Source organism: Amblyomma maculatum, chromosome 3 (assembly GCF_055883805.1).
Source record: "Amblyomma maculatum isolate TAMU_Amacu chromosome 3, ASM5588380v1, whole genome shotgun sequence".
In the NCBI taxonomy this organism is placed as follows: Eukaryota; Metazoa; Arthropoda; class Arachnida; order Ixodida; family Ixodidae; genus Amblyomma; species Amblyomma maculatum.
The window spans coordinates 103,379,613-103,405,206 of NC_139346.1; the positions used below are offsets into that span (position 1 = coordinate 103,379,613).

A 25,594-nucleotide genomic window follows, 5' to 3' on the forward strand; every position below is an offset into this window, starting at 1 on the left:
CATACATACATACATACATACATACATACATACATACATACATACATACATACATACATACATACATACATACATACATACATACATACATACATACATACATACATACATACATACATACATACATACATACATACATACATACATACATACATACATACATACATACATACATACATACATACATACATACATACATACATACATACATACATACATACATACATACATACATACATACATACATACATACATACATACATACATACATACATACATACATACATACATACATACATACATACATACATACATACATACATACATACATACATACATACATACATACATACATACATACATACATACATACATACATACATACATACATACATACATACATACATACATACATACATACATACATACATACATACATACATACATACATGCACGCACGCACGTACGCACTCACACATCGCTTTTCAATATCAATCGCTTTTTATGCCTCTTTTTAATTTGATTTTAGGCAGATGATGCGTGGAACTTAAGTATTGGTTATTGGGAACTGCTCCTGTTTTCCGTACCTTGTCATCGTTTTTATTCATCATTGTTAGCGTTTTGGAACCTTTACGTTTAACTCAGCATATGCATTATTGAGGTCGGCACATGTGTTGTATATATGTAATTATCTAAGCTTACCGAGTGAAAGTCTCATGGCGACTCTAAGTCTTTTGTCACTCGATACCATCACATTGGACAAATATGGGAGAGGCCTTCGCCCTGCAGTGGGTATGATCAGGCTGATGCTGCTGCTGATGATGATGATGACCATCATATTTGTGCTTTTTCGCCACTCATAAGGCCGAAGAAAAGTTTGAGCACGTTCTATGAAAGGAGGCTTGAAGACTTGTTAGTGCACTTCTATTTATTCTTAAGACAAATATTTACCCCACAGATATTTTTGACTAATGAGCAAGTTAGACGAACCCTATGAAAGAGGTCGTATGGGCTACTTTTTGTAATTACAACAATATATACTCACGATGCTCCTGACCGAGACATAAAAAAGTCGACGAAAGCAGGGCGGTACGATGTTTTCGTTACAGTCATGGGCAGTCTAAAGGCAGGTTCCTTTGGCCTCATTCGCCACGTAGCAGCGTGCACGCTTAAATGCCATCATGCTGTGTGAGGACCGCATTAAGCTCCAGTTTGTGCTGTTGTCTGCATGTGTTAGAGCACTTGTGGTATTTGTGCCTAATGCATTGTTATCTAAATGAAGCCTGCAGAGGTTGAACTGTGTCACCGGAAATCCCACCTTTAAAGAATTTTCAGTTTTCACCAGCATCTAGATAAGAAGACTGAAATTTTTCGAATCTGTTTGCTGCCTTCTGTGATAATATACTTGAACTGTATCATAAATCTAGCACAAAGGGCTTTGCCGACGTAGCAATGTCGAGTACCTCAATCGAATACGTGGCAGACTTTTAAGTTAACAGACCTCTTCTACTGCACATAGAGGCCTCAGTGCCTAGAACCCTGGTCGTCGAGATATGATGTCACTGAGAACAGATAGGTCTATTTCGTACCCTTAGCCCCGATTTCTTGAGCCGTTATGGGTCCCGGTAAAAAGCAAAGGGCCCCACTTTAGTCGCAAGTATCCGTTTTAGCAGCAATGTGTCCGAAGACGGCGGCGTGCTATTCACCAATAACGTATACTGCTTCACTGCGCGAAGGTACTCTCCTGTGGTAAAGAATAGATACTACGGACTGAACAAATTTATAAATGTTTTATCCCCTGCCACCTTCAACTCATACGAAATCACTGTGTCCTTTCCTTTTCCACACTTTGACCCTAAATTCATTTGAAACCATAAGGCCATCAATACTGTCACGAATAATCCACACGAGGGGCATAGACGCGAATGGTTACATTGGTAAACAAAATAAAGAAATCTGTGCCTTAACGGCACACCACACCTTAAATGGTCGTATGAAAGTTCCAGAATGAGGACACCTCAGTGACCTTGCTAACTAAGCATCCCGTGGGGCCATGCGTACCGCACTGCTTTGCAATATTCAACAGGACGCGATCCGAATTGCCTCAGTTGATGTGTTTCTTTTAGCAGCGTGGGAAAAATGCTGACGATTCCAAGCAGACGCCGGTGAATCGTGCAGATGAACGCTGTGTGTGGTACGGTCTGTGCGAAACTGGAAAGATTGAATTAGGCAGCGTAATTTCATTTTGATAACTCTGCAAGCAGTGGAGCTCTTCGGTACCGTCACAAATCGATATACGGCTCGAGGACGCCAGCTTGTCTCATTTGGTGTTTGTATTATCGGATGTTAAAGTGAATTTACTTCGTGACACGACAAAGTTATGCATAAACTTCAGTTGAAACTTACAAAAGAAATGTTTTTTATGTATTCACTCTATCCTTATAGGCACCATTCCGTTATACAGACCTTTCTGTGTCTGCTTTGTGCCTGGCAATGAGTCTCAAAATATATAGTGGTGTGCAGTTCTGGATTGTCATTGTTTTCGCCGTGCTTTAGTGCCTGCCCTGTCTTTCCTTTGAGTCCTCGGGCATTCTTCCCAACCTTATTCTGTGACTAATAAGCAGCGGTTAGGTTACAACAGGGAGGAAATTGCATACAAGCCCTCCTTAAAACCGCCCCCGTCACGGCGGCGCTGTGGTTAGGGCACTCAACTGCTGTACCCAAGGATGCTGGATCCAACACCAGGCGCGTAAGCCGCTTTGGGATGAATGCTAATCGTTAAACCGATATCATTGCCCGTTAAACAATCGCAGGTGGTCACAATTTCAGATTCTCTATATTACAGTGTCTCCCATAACCTAAGTCACTTTTGGACGTTAAGTGCTAGAACCCTAACCTATTAAACATTCCACAGAGTTTTCCTCAATTGTATTTCGCTGGGTTTATCGCCACAGATAGCCCAAGCTGCAGCCCTTCTTCTGGAAACTTAAGCCTATGTCAATCGCCAGATGGCAATGTGGACCGCTGCCCTTATTTGGGTTCACTATGCGAGCAGTTTATAACAAGTACCAGTTTCTTTCAGAGTTTGGGGAACTAGAAAAACGAACACCCTGCCTGCAGTTCTGCATGGCGTGAAATGATAGCAAAATTATTTTGCAGGTATGCACGCCTTGCCTTGCACGCCTTGAACCTCCTCAAACAGAATGTTGCCATACATCTTTACTAAGAGTCTCTTCCTCATGACAAGTAGATAATATTCTTTAAACGCAGAGAAAATTGGTAATGCGCATAGTATGTCAATTGTGCGAATTTAATGTTTGCATGCATGAAGAAGGCACGCATCTGTGCAGCTCCGTAGACATATTTTTCTGGCAGAGCAAACGAAAAAAAGGTACATCTTGATTTGACTTTGACTTTCCTTTGCCTGCTCGGTCTTTATTCGACTGCCCGCAGTATATATGCTCCCCGAATCGAACTGTTGAAAAACCGAAGATTAATCGTGTGAATTTGTATATTTTCTTTATAGGGTACCACGCCACCAAACGATCCGCAGTGATGGAAGGACGAAGGCCATATCGTCCAGTCATCGACGGTGTACCGAGATGCCCCTGGACCAACCCCGATATATTCAGAAAGAGCCTGTCGTTTCGTGCTAAGAAAGGCGATCTCGTCCAGTGCACTTACCCTAAAAGTGGTTCTTATTGGTTACAGTATATTACACAGCTGATCCTTAGGCACGGTGAGCCCATAGGCACCTTCAGTGATTTCAGCCGCAACTACCGCGAGGTCGAATACGCGGACTGTGCTGACTGGACGTCACCGCTGCCCCTAAGACTCTTTTTCACGCATCAACCACTTCGGCTAGAGGCCATGAACCAAGAGGCCAAGTACATATACATGGCTCGCAATCCATGGGATGTGTGCGTTTCTCAGTACCGCATGACGACAGAGCTTAGCATCAGTCAATTTCAAGAGGGCACATTCGAAGAGTTCTTCGACCCTTTCGTTGAAGGCGATTTGGGCTACGGGGACTATTTTCAACACGTAGCCTCGGGATATGCCTTGAAGGATCAGCCAAACGTCTTTTTCTTGACCTATGAAGAACTGAAAAAGGACACTCGAGGTGTGGTGCTCAGGTTAGCTCACTTTCTTGGAGAATGTTATGGCCTAGCTTTGGAAGGTGATGAAAAAATGCTTCAAAATATACTTGAATGGTCTAAACCAGATCATATGAAGGAGCTCATTGTGTTTGAGTTAGGAGAAAGTCAGAGTTCTGAATGGAATGTTGTGTTTACCAGAAAGAAGGTTACGAGCAATGTTGGAGTCGACGGGGACCACAGCAAATACGCCTTGGTTAAGGAAGCCAGGATAGGAAGCTGGAAAATTCACTTCACACCAGAACTGCTGGCTCGTCTGGAGAAGAAAATACGAGAGCTTGGCGAGGCACCATTTATGGAACTCTGGAAAGACATTCGAGCAGAGGCGATCTCCTTATCCGTCTCTTCAAAGTAGGATGTCGTAATCTTTCGTATGATCCCCAATTGCTGGCTGCTTTATAAACGTTTATAAAATGAGCTCTATTTTTGTACCACTGCCCATTTTGTTCTTCTTCTATTTCGCAAGAATAAAAAAGCTTAAGTGCTCTAATTATCAATTAGAGAAGTAAATTTTTCTTCATTGAGCCGAAGACGAAGCAAAGTTTTCTTGCCGAAATGTGGGCTAGGCAATTTAGGCTTCCCCTCAACATTTGCTCAGTTTACTCTATGTTGTTTACAATTATCTTTTCTTGCCCCCTTTCTGCCACAGATTTGAGTGTGACTTAAAGACTGGCATTCATCATATAGTCTCATTATTCACTAATATGGCGTCAAACGCATGCTAGATTTTCTTGAACCACATTACGCGTAGCTGAAGGCAACAAAATGCCAAATGTCTGTACTTGTGCGTGTTTGACGCGCTGGCGGCTTGAATGAGAATGGTTTTTTCGTTAGACTCCTAAACGAAAACGATGTACTGATTCGCACAACAAGAAGAGGAATCTTGATAGATGCTACACACACACGCAAAACGCACACGCACACGCCCGCACACACGCGCGTGCACACACACAATGGGATCCTGTCTTGGTGATGCACTATTCACGTCATTTATTTCATGGGATTTCTTCGGACTTCGCCAAAAGTTATCAAAGGTTTAGCATAGTTAAATTGGTATTTAGGTAATGTTTAAACTTTGTAGAATGTTCGTAGCCCGATTTAACAGTTTGTTAAAACGGCGCACATACAAGCCAAGGCCCACAGAAGAGAACAACACGGACAGGAGCGCACTTATAACTGATGCGTGGTAAAAATAAACACCTTCACTCAATGAGCATGCGCCAAGGTATTCACAAGTGTCAATAACACAAAATCAAAACAAACCATGGCCGAGCTATATTATCTGCGTACGGAAGATTACAAAACAAAACTACAGCTACTGTGAACAAGTCAAAGGCGAAAATAGCACGCTAGCGCTAACAAAATCTGTCAGATATGAGCAACCCGCGTTCTTTTTCATGCAAATAGCATTAGCGCTTTCACGCAATTTTTTGCAGGTTATTTCATACATGCATGCAATTCCATGCGCTTTCATGCAGCAAATTGTTGCGCTTTCATGCAATTCTCGCCTTTCACTTGCACAGAATAGGCTTAGTGTTGTTTTCTCATCTTCCGTAACTCTTTGGTGCATGCTTACTGAGTGAGAGTTGTTTCTTTGACCACGGATAAGTTGTAAGTGCGCTCTTGTCCGTGTTGTTCTCTTCTGGGTGTCTTCGTTTGTATGTGCGCCATTTTACAAATTGATCATTACCAACTCGCTCAGCTTTATATTTTGTTGAACTCTATTTAAGGAGCATCGATACGGCCCGCTAAGCGCAGCGTCATCGCCTATAGTGTCCATGGTTGGGTCTGAGCTGAGGCGCGGCTGTTCCTCATTCCTATAGGCAACGATTGACATCATGGCTTTTTGCCATCACTTGATGGTGCGACATGACATCACCCACGTGATTAATCACGTGCTCCACCCTATTCCAATTTCTCCTCAGCTGCAAGTTTGAATGGGTTAAATGTCACTAAAAGTTCAAAGGTCATGTAAAGGTCAATGGGTCAAGGTCATCATTTTGTGCTGCGACAGCAAGGTTGGCTATAAGGTTACGCTTCAAGTGGTCGGATGTTTTGAGGAAAGGAAGGCACAATATGCTCATAGCAACACTTTGTCCTGTGTCTCCTTGAAGGTCAGTGGCTAGCTTACGCTAACATTATGTGTAGGCTTATAGGAAAGGAAATGCAGAGTATTTGCCAGATGTTTCTGTGGACACCTGAATCGCATAGAAAAAGTTTGTCCTCTTGCTCCTTAAAAATCAAATTGAAGCCTACGCGAAGACCGGCTCTATCTAGCGTAGTGAAGCCTTCGCTTCAAGAGGATGCTTATGAGGTACGTAGTCAATTTTACTGTAACGTGCAAAAACCCTAGTTTGGATATTTCATGCCTGTAGATGGTAAATGTAGATTCCTTTCTCGCAGCCTTCTAGCCATTTTTTGTCGGAAAAGTGCTCTTGAGGAGGCCCGTAACATAGCCTACACGTCAGGGGTTAGATACAAAGGCGTGGATTAACCACATGTTTACAAACGCGCCATAAGTTACCTACACGTCAGGGGTTAGATACAAAGGCGTGGATTAACCACATGTTTACAAACGCGCCATAAGTTAGCATCCAAATTGCCTGGCAGATTCAACTCTGATCTCACCGTCCAATTTTGGTAGAGAAACCTGATTTGCAGCACCGGCCAGCTCGAAGACTCAGGGAAAAGTTAGCCGGTATGACTTGGTGAAGTATTGCTCTTGCACTGTAACGGCGGTCTCACTTTAAACTCCACCTTACTTTATGTAATGGTGGTCAGAACCTGAGCCCAAAGTACAGCTGAGCTGGTAGAATTCCTGCCGGACCGCCCGTCATGGCCTGAGGTGGTAACAATGTGATGGAAAGCGCAGTGTAGAGTGAACTGTGCCGCATGTGCTTGCGGCTGCGTATTTACAGTGCGAAGCGTCAACCAGGGTGACTGATTTTCGCCTCTTACCACGTGCTGCAACTGTTAAAAGGATGCTGAAAGGTTTGCCAGAAAAATGGAGTGAAGAGGTGCACTTTACCATTTTCCACCCTCGGAATTTCAATTTCTCGTCGAAATTAGGCAATGGAAAGCGCAAACATATTTTATTTTGGCGGAAAGTGCAGCAGCAGCCACGGGCCAGCTCGCGCGTCGCGCTGCCTCCGGTGATTGGTTCGGCATCTCGTGACGTCGACAAAGCTGTTTGCTCGGTCGGCCGGGCGCGGTCGCTGCCGCTGCACATGAAGCGCGGCGCGTGGTGGTTTGACACGGTTGGTTTGCTTCTTATATGACAATGGAACACATGGACGATTACCCGGAGGATCTTGGTGTCATGCCCTATATCTTCAAATCAATAGACCAATCCCACCGGCCAGTTTCACGACGCCACCGCTGTCTCAGTGCATGGTGGTACATGTAGTCAACCGGCTGCTCCCGCCTCCCGGACAGCCTACGCGCTGTTTCCGAAAGATTTTTAGTTCGTGTGTATGCCTGAGTGCATTGGAAAAATCATCTGTCTTGTTCCTGGGCGCTGTAACAGCACATAGCACATATAATAACTCTAGCTTTAGGTATTTATGCAATACCTTATACAGCTCATTCGGCTGCAAACCCGTTGGCGTTGTTGTAGTAGTGGAAGTAATAGTGGTCGGCACCGCATGTCGGAAATAAGGAGGGCTGCGTAAAATTCTTACGCTAGTAATTTGTCCTTCTACTGATTGATAATTGATTGGTATTTGATAGGCGCCGATGAGCTAATGAAATCAATGTGATTAATTGATTAAATAAGGAAAGAAGAAATTGAAAAAAGGATGGTTCAATAATCTCAAAACGCTCAGATGAAAAGACAATTTGATGATGCTTAGAAAATTTGGTGAAGTTTGCCAATTAATTAGTTCAAATAATTGAAAAATGAAAACTTGTGTGTCCTATTATCTGAATGAAAAAGCAGTGCTAAATAGTTTTGTTTATAAAAATTTAGAATGTGTAAATCAATTGAAAAAAAAACAGAAATCAGAAAAACGGGGCCTCAAAAGTGTCAAAATTAATGCTTGGTCATGCGATTGGGAAAATTTACTATGTCAATATTCAATGAAGTAATTGAAATATTTCAAAAATGAATTAGAAAAAGGGGGTTGAAAGGTGTGCAATGCTCGAAATAAAAAGCCAGCGCGTGATGATACTAATTAAGAAAATTTAAAGTGTGTAATAGGCTGAATACCTAAAATAACTGAAAAAAAAGTACGAATTCAAAAAAGGTGGTTCAAAGGTGTGAAAATCAGTTTGACATCGTTAAGTGCACTTTTCATTTTATACAATCATTCAGGTATTTATTTGGTCACTTATAAACTTTAATTTTTTCATTATCGTCATAAAGCGTGTACCATTCCTTTTTTTTTATTTGACACATTTTCATAATTTTTCAGTTTTTCCTCTATTTCGAATAAATAATTGGTTAGTTTCCCCCTGTAAATTTTCTTGATTATTGTATCAAGCATTGATTTTTTGTTTTTATGAAAATTGGCCCATTTGAACCCCATTTCTTGTTTTTTTGTTACTTCAATTATTTGATCAAATACACACTTTCAATTTTCTTTCTTAGATCATCAAACACTAGCTTTTCATTGTGACCATTTTGGCAACTTTGAAACCCCTTTTTCTAATTTCTCGTTTTTTCAATTATTTCACTAAATGTTTGATTAATTACATAATCTAAAATTCCTTTTAGCAACATCATGCATCGGCTTTTAATTCTGAGCATTTGGACACCGTTGAACCCCTCTTTATAAATTTATTCATTTTTATTTTCTTTACATCATCAAATAATTACAATGATTTGTTTACCTCGCCATCGCCTATTATACACCAATCACCATCAATTACCAGAACCATGCAATTATTGTGATATAATATCTTGTACGCAGCCCTCGATTATTTCCGACAAGCTCCTCACAACTGAACGAGGCTACTGGTTAAAAACCATTAAGGCCCCAAGAGCGCTTGCTTTACATCAACAGTCACTGTAACATAAACAGTCACTGTAATAATGGCAATGAATTTTTCTCGGCAGTGAGGTATGGGAAGTGTGCATTGAGTTCCTGTTGAAGCGGAGATTGCGGAGAGTGCAATCGCATGTGAGCGCGCTGACGAGCCGACTGCAATAAACATGGCGGTGGTGCAACTTCCGGAAAACCGGCGCATGCGCAAATCGATCAGTGGGATCGGTCTATTGAAAAGAGCAAACCTCCCTAAGAAAGAAACAGTGATGGCGAAAGCGGTGATTTCGACTCTAACGAAAGCGAAGTGTCAGCACCTCCACATTGGAAACGTCTTTTGGTAAGTATACTTTTCTTGTCAAACTGCATTCAGAGATACTATGAATGCATTTTGAGGCGAGCAAATGTAGTATAGCACTGCTCCACGTAGCATAGCACTGTTGTCTTTGACGGCTTGAAATTCTTTCGCTTAACAGCAGTGACCTACTTCGCGAAAAGCGTCTTATTATGTGGGAAATAATGAAAGATGCCCATCGCCGCGGCCGCCGGTGTTAGTGCAGCCGAAGGCTGCGCAGAACGCCGGCATGATGGGTCCACCGCGTCACTCGATACTGTACACATTTCTGTACCTTACATCAAAAACGCACAAATATAGGAACACAGGGCAGCTCCAAGTTGCTTATGCAGGCACGCACGCAGAAAGAAGTACGACCGCGGAGGCTAAGCAGCGACGATCACCAGTTTTGACGTCACCACTCCGCGGTTTCCGGTTTTTGCTCGCAGTGTCAGGGTCATCAGCAGCGCTCTGCGGACGGCGGGGAGGCGGAGCTACCGCGCAAATTTAAACCACGATTACGTAGCTCCTAAGTAATGAATCTGCGAAAAAATTTCACCCGCATGATTTATAAGGATCCCACAATCACACGAGCATCTTAATTAATTCGGAGAACTCTTCAGCTTCCCTTTAATCAAGTTGCGTTCCAGACAACAATGTTTGCGGCACAATTGTTCCAATTGTGCAAGAGGAGAATACTTTTTACAGCTGATTTTACTCGATTTATAGTGGTTTTAAATTTATATGCATATTCATTTAACCTCATATTTTACAAATATTCATTTATACTCACGAACCTACCTAGTGTCTGAGTTTACTATGCAACCAGGCTCTTAAAGAAGATGAAGTCTTGTACACCAATACGACCATTAATGGACGAAAGGGTCGAAGACAAGTTCTTTTTTACTAAAACTAAAAACACCGCACTAGTAATAGGCATCCCATCAACCGTCTCCTGCATTTAAACAATATGTAAGCTACACACAATTAGCATCCACGTAATGGCAGATCGAAAATGATGCTTCTCAGCTCAGCCCGCGCTGGTTTGCAAGCAAAAAAAAAAAAAAAGTCGCGATGACGTCCCACCAGGCCCCGCCAAGCTCGCATAATTTGAGAGCCTCTAATGAGTGGGCTTGTCCTGCAAGCCCCTGGTGACGTCAAAGTTGAGGTTTGCTCGTATTACGTGTGGAGATGTGTCGCTCAAATCAGTTGCGAGTGGTTAAAACAAATTTAAATAATATTTCTAAATTATAGCCTCCACGCGATGCTTTCACATTTCTCTCGGATAATCACAGAAATCACCTTTATGAGTATCTCGCAATAGCGTATTCCCTCAAGTAATATTTTACGTATTCTTAAAATTACGTGCGACGTGAACTTTCTGGGTGGCCTTGCTTACGCTTTTTTTCGATTTCCGAAAAGCGTGTAATAGTAAAAATAACTTTCTTAACTTATTCCGAGCAAACTGAACCAAGAAATGTCTGTAAAATTACAAGAATTCTTAGAAACATTTGTGCACTTATGGAGAGAAACCCTTTACGAAAAAAAAAAGTGTTTTTCAATTGCAATTGGAGGAACATTTGTCGTCTCTTCACTTTGCTACCGCAAACTGATGCTTGATCGAATAGTAGATGCACGATAGATTGAAAGCGAAATGGTATGACAGCCATGAAAGCACTGCCTTTATTACGTTCGCATAACTCAAGTTACCGACATTATAGTGGAAATTAATAAGAAGAAATGGGCATGGGCAGGACATGTACTGCGAAGAGAGGATAACCGATGGTCGCTTAGGGTGACAAACTGGATTCCAAGAGAAGGAAAGCGTAGCAGGGGGCGGCAGAAAGTTAGGGGGGCGGATGAGGTGAAGAAGTTCGCGGGGGTCAAGTGGATGCAGCTAGCAGAGAACCGGGTTAAGTGGAGAAATATGGGAGAGGCCTTCGCCCTGCAGTGAGTATAGTCAGGCTAATGATGATTAACAATTTTGATAGGAAAGAATATAAACAGCGGCGCCACAATTAGGTGGTTTAGTTGTGAAAAGAGAAAGTAGGATTAGCTGCCTGGTATTATCTGTTGCTTTTAAGTGGCAGGAGGAAAATACTTTCGAACAAATTGAACGAGGTTTATTTTATAGCCGTAGAAAACAAGCGCACTGATCGGAGAGCTACATCGGAAACGCGGGGAGAGCTACATCGTAATCGCAGCGTATCTGCTGATCGTCAGCGTAGATTCTTTGAACAAGCAAAGCTTTTAGCGCAGAACGGCCAAACTCGCGCAACAAAAACCGCACCGGCAAAAGATTGCGTTGATCCGTTTACCACCGAAGCGCAACATAGAGCGAAGCATGCGTGCAAATCGCGCGGCCTTCCAGTTGGTACTCCATGACTAACGTCACATGCACCTGTTGTCCAGTTTCTGCGTCATCCTATCTGGCACTCCCGGCAGCGACGAGGACGTGACCCGGGCGCGTTTTTAACAAGCAATTTTCGCATTTCTTACAGAAAAAAAAATTGACACGCTTGACTATCAAAGGTCCTTCTATCCAGTCTCTGAATTTCATGCTACATGAAAACTGTTTCTGCTTCCCTTTAACAGCGGAAATGACGAAAGCCAATTCACAGTTCTGCTTGCCTTAGCTGCATCGTCATTTTCATTCGTACTATCATCATAACTAGCGCTGCTAACTGCATTATAATCAAATTACACCGTCATGCAAACCTAAAATACGGCACGCGTCGAAAGAGCATAGTGGAAAAAATCAGCACAGTGACAAACAGGCCGCAAAAGAAACAAGACAAAAAAGCACGCATAAATACGGTGAAGCACTCTGACAATGGTGAATTATTTTAGCCATAACCGCAAAGGTAAAGACAACGAATACACCTCCAAAGATTGCTTTCTTCACTGAATTAGAGGACCAAGGTTATGAGTTGATGTCTCAAAAAATAACAAGCTTGACAAGTGGCAGGCTGCGATCACACATTTTACTTCTCGCTGCTTCATGAAAGTAGCAGGATTGTGATCCAACCTCTTAATAGGATTAAAAAGGGGTGAGGTGGAGGCTGTCCGATATGCGGCATAGGTGCTCTAAAGCAGTGGACAGCGAAGCTGATTTGTTCGCGTCGGTCGTGGTTCGAAATGCACTCGCGCCCAGGAACTTTCTTCATTTCATTTCAGGTCAGAATACTATGGAGGACACTCAAGCTTCGACCTTCACCTTAAGGGTATGACGCAATAGTGTATGCTACCAGTCCACATATAAAGCCCCGCCTGAAGCAAGCCGTATGAATGTGCCTGCGTGGCAAAAAGGTAATTTGTTTGGAAGGGTCCTGGCAGGCTCATTCTGATATATCACCCTCTAACGTGAAAGGAGATGCCCGAGCAGGCAGCTTCTGACACACGTAATGTCCAGTTACTGCTCGGCCATGTCAGCTGCCAGCTACCGCCTGTCAGTGCCATACTAATGATGTTTCGCTCACAACGCCAAAGCAGGCGGACGGCCACCGAAGAAAGATTTTCGGGGAACGGATTCTTTAACTCATATTGCGTTATGACATGTGAACATGCAGCTGAACAGACGACAATGCCCGGACGAGACACACACACAAACCCATACACATAAACAATGAGACGGTGCACTTAAATCGATATATTTATCCCAGCGCGCCTTCTTTCTTAACTTCTTTCATGTACAACTAGCTCAACGTTCTATGTATGACTGAGAGAGAACATTGGCAAGCATTGCAATACTAACTATATAAGAGAAGAGATACAGCTAAGAAAGTTTTTGTCTTCTAAGAGTTCCTTGAAGCATAAAAGGTTTTTTTGTTTTAAAAATTGAATCCTTTGTCAGCGAGTCCCTTATCTGAATATATCTTGTTGCAAAAATCTTGAGGTCTTTCTTGTCTAATTGACGAATTCCTGTGATTGGAAGGTACTCTTTGGTCTGCCCCCGCTTCGTCCATTCCAAAGGCAGTTGGCCAGTGTCTTCCTCGTAATCGTTGCCTATGAAATTACCCTGGACAGGGAAATATTTCATTTGGGTTAGTAGAACTCTATTCCGCATCAAAGACGTAAGGGAATATCTGCCTTAGTCGGCACCATCATCGAAAGAACCCAAGACGCGGCCCTCTCTTGAGTGATCTCTGGTTATAGTCAATGAGCCCGTGGAATGCAAAACAAAGGTACCATCGCTACAATTAACGTAGATTGCGTAGGCATGGAGGCAGTTCCCTATTTTTAAGTTGCTCAAAACGCGCCATGGAAAGACTATGGAGGGCTATCGAATGGATTAATATTTCAAGAGCTTTTTACGTATGTACACCACCTAGAACACTCAACCTAAACCATGCGCGACTTTCCATGCGCAAATTGCAACAAAAACCTGCAGGGAAGAAGAAAAGAAAATACAGTTTTGCCCAGTACATATGGAAATGAGAAATATTAATTTTGCCTCATTTAATTAGCTGTTTAGGGTTACATGTTCAGACAATCCATCCTGGTAAACTTCGTGGCAGTCTGCAGTTTATTGAGCCTTTTTTGGAGGCATTCCTGAAGGAAAAAACGGTGCTATTATCTATTTAAGTAATGCCGAAAGTTGGGCGAGTTGGTCCGTGTCTTACTTCCTTCCGTCCTTCGTGTACTTTCGGGCTATTTTCCATCATGGCTATTATCTAGCTATTATTTTATAACACCGAAAGAACTCCAGAAACTGTAGGTGGCGGTTTGTTAGAGGTACTGGGATTCAATCTAAAAGCACGGCAGGAACAGACGCATACAAGTAAGTGCAGCGCACAACGTTACTAGATTACTTTTCAGTTTGCGAACTTCGGCCACGCGGGTGTCACCCTTCCTTGTCCCGCCGAGCAGGGGCGCGCTTGTCGCTGTCTGACACTGTCCCTGACGCGGACTGACAGCCTCCGGCCTCCATACCAATTCTGTACGCGCCAGCATGGAACTTACTACGCGCTGTTTTGCTGAACGTTTTTTTTGTTCCCTTCAGCTCTGACGTACGTCGATCGCCAGCCTTGTGAGTCCTCGCAAGATTTATCTGAACGTGTAAAGCGACGCAGCTCATGCCAAATGTGCGGCGTGTTATTCCGCCGCAACTCAACGCAGAGATGTCTGTGTGACAAAACTGCGCATCTTCGTGCGACGCAGCTCACGTGAGGCTTTATTCCCTTTTATGGCAGGAAATGGCAGGAAATATACCCAGCCAGCCCGCACGTGCAGCCTATTGGCCCGTTATCTGTCGTGCGCAAGGAATTGCGGGGTCTTGGAGCGGTCAATAATAAGGCGCTGGCGTTTGCAGAGGCGCTGACCGTACAATGTCGTGCAACGACAGGCGGAGGTCGTGCAACGATGTTGGTGTAAGTCAAGAGACCGCCGACAGGGCTTGGGATGACATCGTCATAGGTCAAAGGAGCGGCGACAGGTCGTGAAATGGTCTCGGCGTACGTCAGAGGAGCAGCAGTGACAACGATGGCGAATAGACAGGTGGAAGCACCTGAGCATTTTGATTGAATACTTTATTTGATCAGGGCATTCTTCACGGTTGCTCCTTTTGTAGAGCCTTCGGCACTGGTTGGTGTCCTTATTCCAGGGCTCCACTTGCTTCCGCCGCACGTAGAGCACGCTGTATCAGACCTCCTTAATCTTCACAGCGGTCGCTGGCCAGCATTGCATCCCATTGCTCCGCACTAGGGTCTTGTATGACGTTTACCACGTCAATCTTTTGGCACGTGCATGTTATATTATACATCGCGGGTTTTTCACCACACCACGGGCATAAGGGCGGATATGCAGTGGGGTTAAAAATGTTTCGTACGTACAGATTCGAGGACGCCCCTGTCTGTAGTTTTCGCCATATACCCGCCTCTTCTTTGTTGAGATCTTTATGTGGTGGCGCGTATCTACGTCTCGCCCCTCTATAACATGCAAGTATCGCCGAGTACCCGCACGGCACCGCCATAGGTTCTTCGAGATCGGATGGTCCGGGAGCTCGGCACCGTACATATCCTCGAGCTATCCGATCCGCCTCTTGATTCCCCGCCATTCCTGCGTGTCCCGGCACCCATATGATACTGTGCTGTATAGGTCTGATCACTCCTTCAGCGTTTTTTATTTCATCACATGCCGCCTCAAGGAGTATACGCATGGCGGCCTTGTGCACCCTGCCGTCTCTAAAATTCCGGTAAACCATTTGAGAGTCGGTTTGAACTGTTAGCGACCGTCTTTTACGAAAGCCTTCCGCCACCGCTAGAGCCACGGCGACTTCTTCCGCTTTTCCGCTTCCGTTACAGAGCAGTCTCTGATCGATGCGCTTGCAACCTCCTTGTGTCTGGAGTTGACCACCGTCGCCATTGCCTTCTGTCTGTCCTTTTCGTAAGTGGCTGCGTCCACATACATCACTCCTTCTTCTTCTTGAGACTTCTTTCCAAAGCTTTCATCCTTGCCTCGCGTATGTCTGCGTGGAGCCGAGGGTCCATGTTTCTTGGCATCGGGGCTACCCTTATCACCATGCGTGTCTCATCTGGAATGTTGCACATTCCTTGAACATCCCGCAGCTGCCCATGGTACCCTAACCTTTTTAGGAGGGCCTTTCCAGTCGTTGTCTGGCTGAGTCGTATTTTCTGCATGTGCAGCAGGGCTTCCTTATGTTCTTCGAAAGTGTTATGAAGCCCCAGAGCTAAGAGCGTCTCCGTTGACGTCGTTCCGGGCTGGCCTAGCGCCGTCTTATAAGCCGATCTTATCATGGCCTCCGCTTGCATAGTTTGACTGGTCGAGAGCCTGGTAGGGCAGGTTGTAGGTCACTCTGCTTACCACCCCACTCCCCACCAGTCTGAGGGTGTCTTCCTCCCTTAGCCCATGCGTTTTCCCGGTCACTCTTCTTATCATTTTCGCTACCTGTGAGGTCGCCGTCTTAGCAGCGCTAGGGTGTGGGTACTGCGATGGTTCGACTGTATCCACGTCCCCAATATCCGCACCACGTTCTTTTCTGGTATTTCTGCCCCGTGCAGCAATATCTTGAGACCCGGTTTTGCTGCGATCTGCTCTTTTGTTTTGCTGCCTCTCCAAATTCGTATCAGCTCCGACTTTTCTGTAGAGCATGACAGCCCCCGCGCCAGGACGTACTCTTCTACGCAGGTGGCCGCCGCTTGCAGCCTCTCCTCTTTTTCTCCGAGGGATCCCTTATTAGTCCAAATTGTTATATCGTCCGCATACAACGCATGAGCGATTCCTTCGTTTTTGTCTAATTTTCTTACCAGCCCTATCATTGCTACATTGAATAGCAGCGGTGAAATGACTGACCCCTGCTGCGTGCCCTTGTTGGGTACGTGGAACTTTTCGGTTTGGATTTCGCCCAGTCGCAGCGCAGCCGTCCGGTCCGACAGGGACGCCCTGACATAGTCGTAGATCTTTCCACAGCCACGCTTATCAAGCCCTTCGAGGACCGCGCCATGGCTCACGTTGTCAAAAGCACCTTTGACGTCTAAGGCCATGACGACGCCCTTGTTTGCATTCGTTGCTTTCTGGATGACTTCCTCCTTTAGCTGTGGCAGGAAGTCTTGTGTTGATAGCTTCGCTCGGAAGCCGAACACGGTTTGGGGAAATAGATTATTGTCTTCCATGCCATTCTGCAACCTTTCGGTGACCACCCGCTCATAAAGTTTGGCGAGGCAAGACGTTAGCGAGATCGGTCTCAGATTTTCTATTGCCAGTTTCTTCCCTTGCTTGGGGATCATGACCACGTCCGCGTGCCTCCATTCCTCCGGCACCGTATCATCCGCCCAGTACTTGTTCATCAAATGTGTAAGCTCCTGTATCGCCTCGTCATTCAGATTCCGAATTAGAGCGTTATTAATCTTATCCGCCCACGCAGCCGTGTTCTTTTAAGCCTTTCTCACGGCTGTATAGACCTCCTCTTTGGTGATGGGTCAATCCAGGTACTCGTTGTCTTTTCCTCTGTAGGGCCTGTCCTTGGCTCCCAGGTGTACTTTGTCTCCATAGTATTTGAGCTTGATCTTCTCGATCAGCTCTTCTTCTGTGCCTTGAAAGATGTGCACCAATCTGGCCATGGCTTTACCGGTTTCGGTCTTTGTTTTTCTTGGATCTATCAGTGCCATCAGTATACACCACGTCTTGGCCGTACCTAGCGTGTCATCGTGCGAGTTGCTAAACTGTTCCTAGTTCTGCCTTGCTAACTGTAAAGCGTACTCCTCGGCTTTCGCCTTGATTTCCGCTATTCTTAGCTTCAGCTTTCTGTGGTGCTTTTGCTTTTTCCATCGCTTGGTTAAACCCCTCCTGGCTTCCCACAAGCTTAAGAGCTGACTGTCCTGTCCAGCATTTTCGTGCATTTTTCTCTGATGTCCCTTAGCCTCTTGCACCATTCCTCAATGGATTCTAGGCTTCCCAGTTTCCCCTCGCTTTCTTTTTGGAAGGCCTTCCAGTCAGTGATTTTGACTTCGCCAATCGTTCTTTTGAAGGTTCCTGCTGCAACTCGTGTGCTCAATACGTAATGATCGCTCCCCAAGTTTTCTATGCTGTTCGTCCAGTCCCCCTCTCCGTTCCTGATTAGCGTCAGGTCCAGGCAGGTGTCCCTGCTCACGCTATTCCTATTCTAGTAGTTGTGTTGGGATTTGTTAGCAGCTCCATTGCATAATTGTCGATTTGTTTCAGTAGCGTTGTCCCCTTCGTGTCTTGTTTTGAGTAACCCCAGCTCTTATTTTTAGCAGTGAAATTTCCTAGGATGAGCAGTGTATTTTTGCTGGCCAACTCCATTGTTTCTCTGAAGGGTTCGAAGAACTTCGGCCTCTTTTGTCTAGGCGGACTGTAAATGTTCACAACGAATACGGTCTTCCCCAGAGGAGGAGGACGAGGAGGAGGAGGAAGAGGGAAACCTTTATTCTGCGAAGCATTCAAGGCACGCAGGCCTCCTGGGTGTCCGCACGACCCCACTCCCGATCTAAACGTTCATGTGATGTTGATCCATGACGTATGCGGCCCGGCTGACAACTATCTTCTGCCTAACCGGATCCGCTGACCGAAGTGAGGTCTCCCAGTCCTCCAAGGTTCGGAGAGGCACTGGCCCGGCGGGGGGAGGGTACGCCGGGCAGGATAAAAAAATGTGAGTAAGGTTGGCCTTGGGGTGGGAACATAAAGTGCACATGGGGGATACCTGTTTAAATTTGGAAAGTAGAGCTGGTGTCGGCAGCGTTCGTGTCTGCAGACGACGTCAGATTGACTGTTCTCTGGTATTGAGGGAATGGGTGGGGTAATGGATAGATGAAGTGCTCCGCGCGAACGTTTGCAGTGAACTCAGCAAACGAGTGCATACGCTCCTTCGAGAAATCCCCCACGAGGTCCGCCTGTGCCCGGTTTCTAGACCCTCGGGCAAAGGAGTCGGCGGCCTAGTTGCCGGTATTTGCCGAGTGCGCAGGCACCCAGATGAGCTCAACACGTCGGGAGAGGTGGGGGGTGTTCATGTGCAGCAGGCGGTGCGCCGGAGGACGAACCCGGCCCCTGCCATGATTTTGAATGGCAGCTTTTGAATCACTAAGTACATAACTGGCATCTGTGCATGGCAGAGCAATAGCTATAGCGGTCTCCTCGGCTTCCTCAGGGGTGATACCTGAAGGAAGCTCGAAAGTTAGGGGGGAAATGTGGGGGTGAGGTACAACCGCAGTGGCTCCGTTCTCATCGCAAGCGGCATCCACCCAAACTGCATCGGGCTCATTCCCGTACCATTTGCGGAGCGCTACCGCGCGCGCCTTCCTGCGACCTTGGTCATGGTGGGGGTACATGTTCCGTGGTAATGGCTTGGCATAGATTGAGGTGTAAATGTGGGTAGGGAGTGTTGATGCATTGTTTGCAGGAAAAGGGATGCCTAGCTTACTGAGCATGTGTCGTTGGTAGTTGTAGCGACCAGTCTGAGGTATTGCGCTTGTAGGTGGGCCTCTCGAAGCTAATGTATTGTGTTATGAACTCCGAGTTCGAGTAGTCTCTCGTTGCTAGTGCTTTTCGGTAATTTAAGTGCTGCTTTTGTTGCTTGCCGAATTAAGCAGTCTATTTGCTGAACTTCATTGCATGAGAGTTTGAGGTATGGTGTAGCATAAAGAATTTGTCTGAGGGTATAGGCGTGCACTACGCGCAGCGTGTTCGCCTCTCGGAGCCCATGTGTGCGTCCTGTCACCCTTTTTATAAGTTGCGTGGTGTTCGCAAAGACCTTTTTGAGCCGCTTAATGGTGTCTACGCTTTTTCCATCTTGTTGCAGGTATAGTTCTAGAATGCGGATGGTACGGACCTGTGGTACCTGTCTTCCCTGAATTCGAATTTCTATGGTGCTTTGGTAGGTCAGTGCGGCCTTTAGGGGGTATTACTTTCCGATTCCGATTTTTTCTGGCGAACACTCTAGTCCGATTGTGGCATTGAGCTCAGTTATCGTATCTGCTGTCGTTTGCAACGTGTCTTCGATTTGACCGTCTGATTCCTATGTTGTCCAGAGTGTAATGCCATCGGCGTATGGAGTGTTACCGAGGTGAGGGATTTTCTGTAGTTCTGTGGTTAAGGGGATAAAGGGGATGTTGAACAGAAAGGGGGAAAGAACACCTTTCTTTCATTTGTTCACCAACTCGACGATTACGTGTTCTATGTCCGTCTCGTCTACTTTTGGATGTTGTACAGCAGTGATCACTTTGCTGACCAAGACGGCCGCACTCCCTTGCCACAGACTCTGATAGGTCTCAAATCCTTGCAGGATGGGCTCAGTGCCCGTCTCTTGTAATGCTATGACGTCCCGAGGTATCAGTTGGGGTACTGCGTATTGCTTGAGCAGGCACTGCTTTTTGCGGAAGCCTCTGCAGTTTCACTGGCTTATTTCTAACCGTTCTGTATCCGTCCGACTTTTGCTATCCTAATTAGCTCTTTGAGATAGTCGTTTGACTTGTGGCCTCGTTACCTTGAGCTATTAACCCCGACCTAGAGTAGACCATTTCTACCTTCCCTTTAGCGTTTATAAACCCGAGCTGCTTTCTAACGTAGCTTTTTCAGTTCGTAACCTGATTGCGCTAGCTTCTATTTCATCCCAGCATCGAGTTGAACTGGCTTCTCGTCCATTCTGACATTTATTCACGTTTCCATATCTTCAAGCTTGGCGTCCAGCATAACCTCTAGCTGTGTGATTTTCCGTGTGATCTGCTGAATCATTTCTGCTAGCGGCACTTTCAATGTTGCCAATATTGCAGAACTGTCCCTGTTTATGCTGGGAGCATTCAGCGTCATCAGTTGTGTCTGATTTGATGCTGTTACTAGATTTAATGGTGCGGTTTGCACCTGCCTCTGCTTCTCTAAAGCCTGTGTCGGGTCATTTGCAGCTACTTTCTTTTCCCCCTTTGCCCTCAGATGAGCAATCTGGCTGTCGCGTTTTTATAATGCGCGCCTGAGTGCGTGAATCTCGTGCGCAACCCCCTTGTGTTCTTTTTGTTGCTTCCCCTGCCCTTCATGCGGAGCAATGTTATCAACTACCACCACTGGCCAGCTCACCTTGTTTCCGTTGTCCTGTTGGGGCAGTTACTTCTTCTGTAATTTCTTCTTTTGTTGTTGCTGATTTCCTTCCTCCGCCGGCGGAACCAAGGGCGGGTAGGATTCTGACCTCGATCTATACAACGAAGTTTCCTCCCCCTCCAAACTCAGCCACTGCCATCGTTGCTGCGGCTGCTGTAGGCTTTGCTGCCCGCCGCCGCTTCGACTCTTGATAGCACTTCTGCCCCTGTCTCCATTGGTTGCCCTGGCTTTAATCAGGGCCCGTTGCTTGACGTCCTTGAGTCGGTTTCGGCATTGTTTGGCTAGCGTCAGGTGTGCCTCACTGCATATCCCGCACTTGGGCGAGCATTCGTGTCCTTGTTGTGGATCTCGGGCCAGGCACTCCCGGCAGACCGGAACACCAGGGTTGGGGCACATGTCAGAGCAGTGTCCTTGCTGCAGACACTCCCGGCAAATTTGCCTCGTGGGTCGGTAGTGGTAGCACAGCATCTCTCCGCCATAATAATAAACTACTTTCGGAACTATGGGGCCCTCAAAAGTAATGACTGCCGTCTTAGATTTGCCAAGCATTCTTGCCTGTAGAATCTTGACGCCTTGGGTCCTGATCCTCAAGTGTTACTTGAGTTCTTCGCAGGAGTTGCCCGGGTCGATGCCGTGAATCACTCCGCGCAACAAGTTCTCTGGTGCGGCCACGTAGGTATTCATTTCGTACACCTTGCCTCCCAGGTTGAGGTGTGTAATCCTCCGCAGGAGCTCCGCCGTATGTTCGTGAGGCGTACCCGCAATGATAATATTAGAGCCGTTGCGGAGCTTCGTTATAAAGTCTCCGTCCTTGCCTTGTGGGTTGTGCCTGCATGCCTCCACGATAGCGCACGACACCTGGTGCGTACGCAGCGTTCGACGCGCCACCCCTTTCCTCGGTCGCATAATTATCTTGAGGTCGCCTTTAGGCAACGGGGACAGCTGGTGCTTCGGCCCTTTGCCATCTCGACGAATCATTCTTCTTGCTATCCGGTATCATCGCATTTCTTGTTTGGGCGGTATCCGGCCCTCCATTTTGTCCTTGCGTTCGAACCATGCCCACGTAGCCGTGCTGGGAAGCCTGCGATCCCGGCCCGGCAACCATCGCACCTTCTTCCCTGGCTCTCTTCGCTTGGTTTTGCTTCTTCCTCTGTCTTCGCGATAACGCCAGCTTCCAACTTTCATCACTGAGGCTGCGACCGAGAGGTCCCTTAGATGAAGAGGGCGCGTTCGGGGTCCCCGCCAGCGCGAGTTTTTCACCACTCCCGTCCTCAAATTTAGGACTCACCTCGGAGTCAAAATCTTCGTCCATCTCTTGGCTTTCTTCCGAAAAACATGAAGGACCCAGTCCGTCACCCGAGTCGCCGGTATTTTCCGCTATCTGAATCGTCGAGCAGCATTGCGGGGCTGCTGCGGCGTTGCGCTCAGCTGCTCATGCGTTCTAGCGCCGAGCCCGTCGAGCGGCCTCGCCGCCGGTTAGGGCTATTTCGTCGGCGCGCGCTTCGCGTTTTCGAAATCTGATAAAAACCAAAAACGTAGTCCCACCGGTCGAAGTTTCGTGTCCGCGGAGTCCAGGCCTCGTGTTCTCTCTGTTCCGAAAATTTCGTCGGGTCTGGTAAGGTAAACCGGTTAAAAATAATCAAAACTGCGCAGCCGATGTGGCTCGCATCCGTACGGCATTAGAGACGCAGGTTCCTCCCGCACCTGAGCAACCTGCTCCTCGATAACCTTCCGCAATGCCGGCGCAAAGTGATGTGGCTGCTCTTGAGAGCTCGGAAGCAGAGAAAGCTGACGCACCACCTCTTCACGAAAAAATGCTTCATTTGTTGCAGGCACTGTTGGTTGTTGGCTAGAGGCGTCAGTCGGGCAAGTGATTCAACCTCTGCTTGTGGCTGGCGCATCAACACACTTTGCTTGCGCACCTCCTCGAAGTTCGATTCAACATCTGCTTGGGGCTGGCGCATCAATACAAAATGCTAGCACACCCCCTGGAAGCGAGATTCAACCTCTGCTTGGGGCTGGCGCATCACCACCCTTTGCTTGCGCAGCTCCTCGAAGCTCTGGAAAAGCGTGAAGACTTCAATGACAATACGCAAGTCGCGCGCTGAGAACATCTAGATGGCATAATCGTCAATGCCTTTCAAAATGTGTTTGATCGTTGCAGCCTGTGACATGTAGGTGTCCAAACGTTTGCAAAGGTTGACGACTCTTCTGTATAGCTTGTAAAACTTTCGCCGGCCAGCATCGACCGTTCATGCAAGAGCTGTTCGGTGAGCAATTATCTGACAGCCGGCCGACCAGACTTCTGCGAGCGTGGTTTTAAATTCAGCCTACTTACTGACGTCGCTTTCATAGTTGCGGTACCACACGTTTGCCACGCCGGCTAGATAAAATGTTACATTGTTAGTTTCGTCGTCCATTTTTTGTACAGGCTCAGGAGTTCGTAAGGAATGAGCCACTTTTTGACATTGTGCTCATCGGTCCAGCTGAAGATAGACGGGTGCCGCTGGCGAAGGCAGCCGGCGCCGATGACAGTTAGATCTGCTTACATTCCTTGATGTTTGACGTTGTCTAGGAATGAAGATGCAGGAAGAGGGCGGCTACGGAGCTCCACGACCCATGTTTATACCCCGCGGCTGCACTAAAATGTAGGATGGTGGTTTGTGAGAGGTACTGGGACTCGATCTAGGAGCACGGCGGGAACAATCCGCGTACAAGCAGTCCCAGCGCACACAACGATAGCGATAATGATGATTATGATGCCCTCAGACAAAATGGCCATACCCATGGGGGTATTGGCCAGGGTGCATTGTAGATTGTAAATATATATGAAAGAGTACTGGTGTAAACAGATAATTATGGGTGTTTGACAAGAATCTGGAAAAAATAAAAAGGAAAAGAAAAAGTAATGAACTCATATCTAGCATAGGAATCTTCCTGTTGATATTTTGTAATCATGAATAGATTCGCACAATCGGGGATGCTTGCCTAATCTCGAAAGGGGAGTCGCAGAAGACAGCGCACGGAGGCTTCTTCTTTACATTCGCACGTCCATCTTTATATTTACAAAAGGTCTACTGAATCACGAAGTTGATGCTATGATGCCGCTTATCATTGTGGAAGGCGCGCTTTTAGGAGCTTTACTGAAAAGATATGACCATATTTAAATCAACTATTGAGTATCGCAATAACCCTGCTCGACATTGAAACATTCGCCTAAACTTCGGGTCTATTAAAGAGCAAGATATGCATAGGAGCAGCAATAAACCCCGGCGATCTACTTAAAAGTGCACTGATAAGGCAGTGCTCCCAAACCCAATATAATATTGAAGATCTAAGAGGGAGCAAGTTTTGCTACTCACTATCTTCTTTTCAAATATTATCCTTCGCTACCTTCAAACCTACGTTTACTTCGCAAAGATACGTTTCGACTGCTTGAATACAACGATGTCTATGGAGATAATTTTGAAACCCCTTTTATTGCGAAAGCGACATTACGCCAGGTTACAGCTCGTCGCGTATTCGATGGCCGCCGTCACGAATTACCTTAAACAGCCGCGCTTAGCAACCGCTTAGCCGAGCTCCGCTAGATGGTGCCGTGCAACTGCAATGGTATTCATCCGGAAGTTGATGCAGGCGCCGTCACTGTTCCTCAAGCTCTGGAGTTTAGAGATACCAGTGGCCGGGTGAATAAAGCGGCGGTCGACACTAGCAAAAAAAGACTGGAAGATTGGCGGCTTAAAAGTAGAGAAGTGACATAATTTTACTAATGTAGAAACAAAAATTTAATAAATAGAATGATGGCTTAGTTAACCAATCCAAATCAATAAATAACATATAGGTAGAAAAATGAGCATGATAGCTACTGCTACCACCCCGTTTCAAAGGGGACGCTCCTATATTCCATTCATCCATCCTGACAGTTGACAGCCGTGTGGTGCGGACGCGTGTTCCATCCCTCCTCCGATGGCACGTGGCTACCGGAAACGGACGAACTGGCGGCAGCGGGAGCTTCCGAAGCGTCAAATAGATGCGTTCTTTCTTTTATTATCTTTATTTCTTTTTCAGATAGTTAGGTTAGGTGCATCCTAAAGAATAGGTTTTAGCCCTTGTCCTGGCGGCCTGGTTTTTCGTGCTGGCAGCTAGGGTTACTCGGCGTTCATTCTTTAACTATTTAGTTTAGATAAATACTTTTTTTTCTATGCTATTGGCATTCGCAGAATTATTTTTAAAGCGTGTTTGCTAGTTGTTTCTCGTGTCTTCTTTTGGCAGTTTGTAGTTTCTGAGAATTCGTAATAGATATAGTTCAGTCGATATATGCTTAAGATGTGCAATCAAAAGAAGGTAAAGTGTACTCAGTGTGAGACGCAGGTTAATCCAAGGAAACACGTTTTAACTCTATAGGTGAAGCGGAAGGCAGCGACTTTTTGTGTCGGTGTTGCGTGCTGCGTGCGCGCCTAGATAGATTTGATCAAGAAAGGGGCAGTTTAGTGTCTCGTGTAGATGATTTAGAAAATGAAGTACATTTGTTAAGCGAAGAAAATCACTAACTGCTTGGA

At 46.0% G+C, this 25,594-nt stretch overlaps 2 protein-coding genes across 3 annotated transcripts in view; both read left to right on the forward strand.

Annotated features, from left to right (window-relative positions):
* Positions 1-4,648, forward strand: part of LOC146195453 (3-beta-hydroxysteroid sulfotransferase-like) — a 28,692-nt gene extending 24,044 nt beyond the window's left edge. Inside the window, exons 2-3 of one of the 2 annotated variants that reach the window (XM_084597830.1) lie at positions 3,083-3,159; positions 3,527-4,648. In XM_084597830.1, coding sequence (XP_084453956.1) covers positions 3,556-4,512 — 957 coding nt within the window. In that variant the 5' untranslated portion in view covers positions 3,083-3,159; positions 3,527-3,555 and the 3' untranslated portion in view covers positions 4,513-4,648. The remainder of the gene's footprint in view (positions 1-3,082; positions 3,160-3,526) is intronic. The other variant, XM_084597829.1, reaches the window with a different exon arrangement.
* LOC146195454 (3-alpha-hydroxysteroid sulfotransferase-like) overlaps positions 1-25,594 on the forward strand; it is a 115,107-nt gene that overhangs the window by 24,034 nt on the left and 65,479 nt on the right. The window lies entirely within an intron of this gene.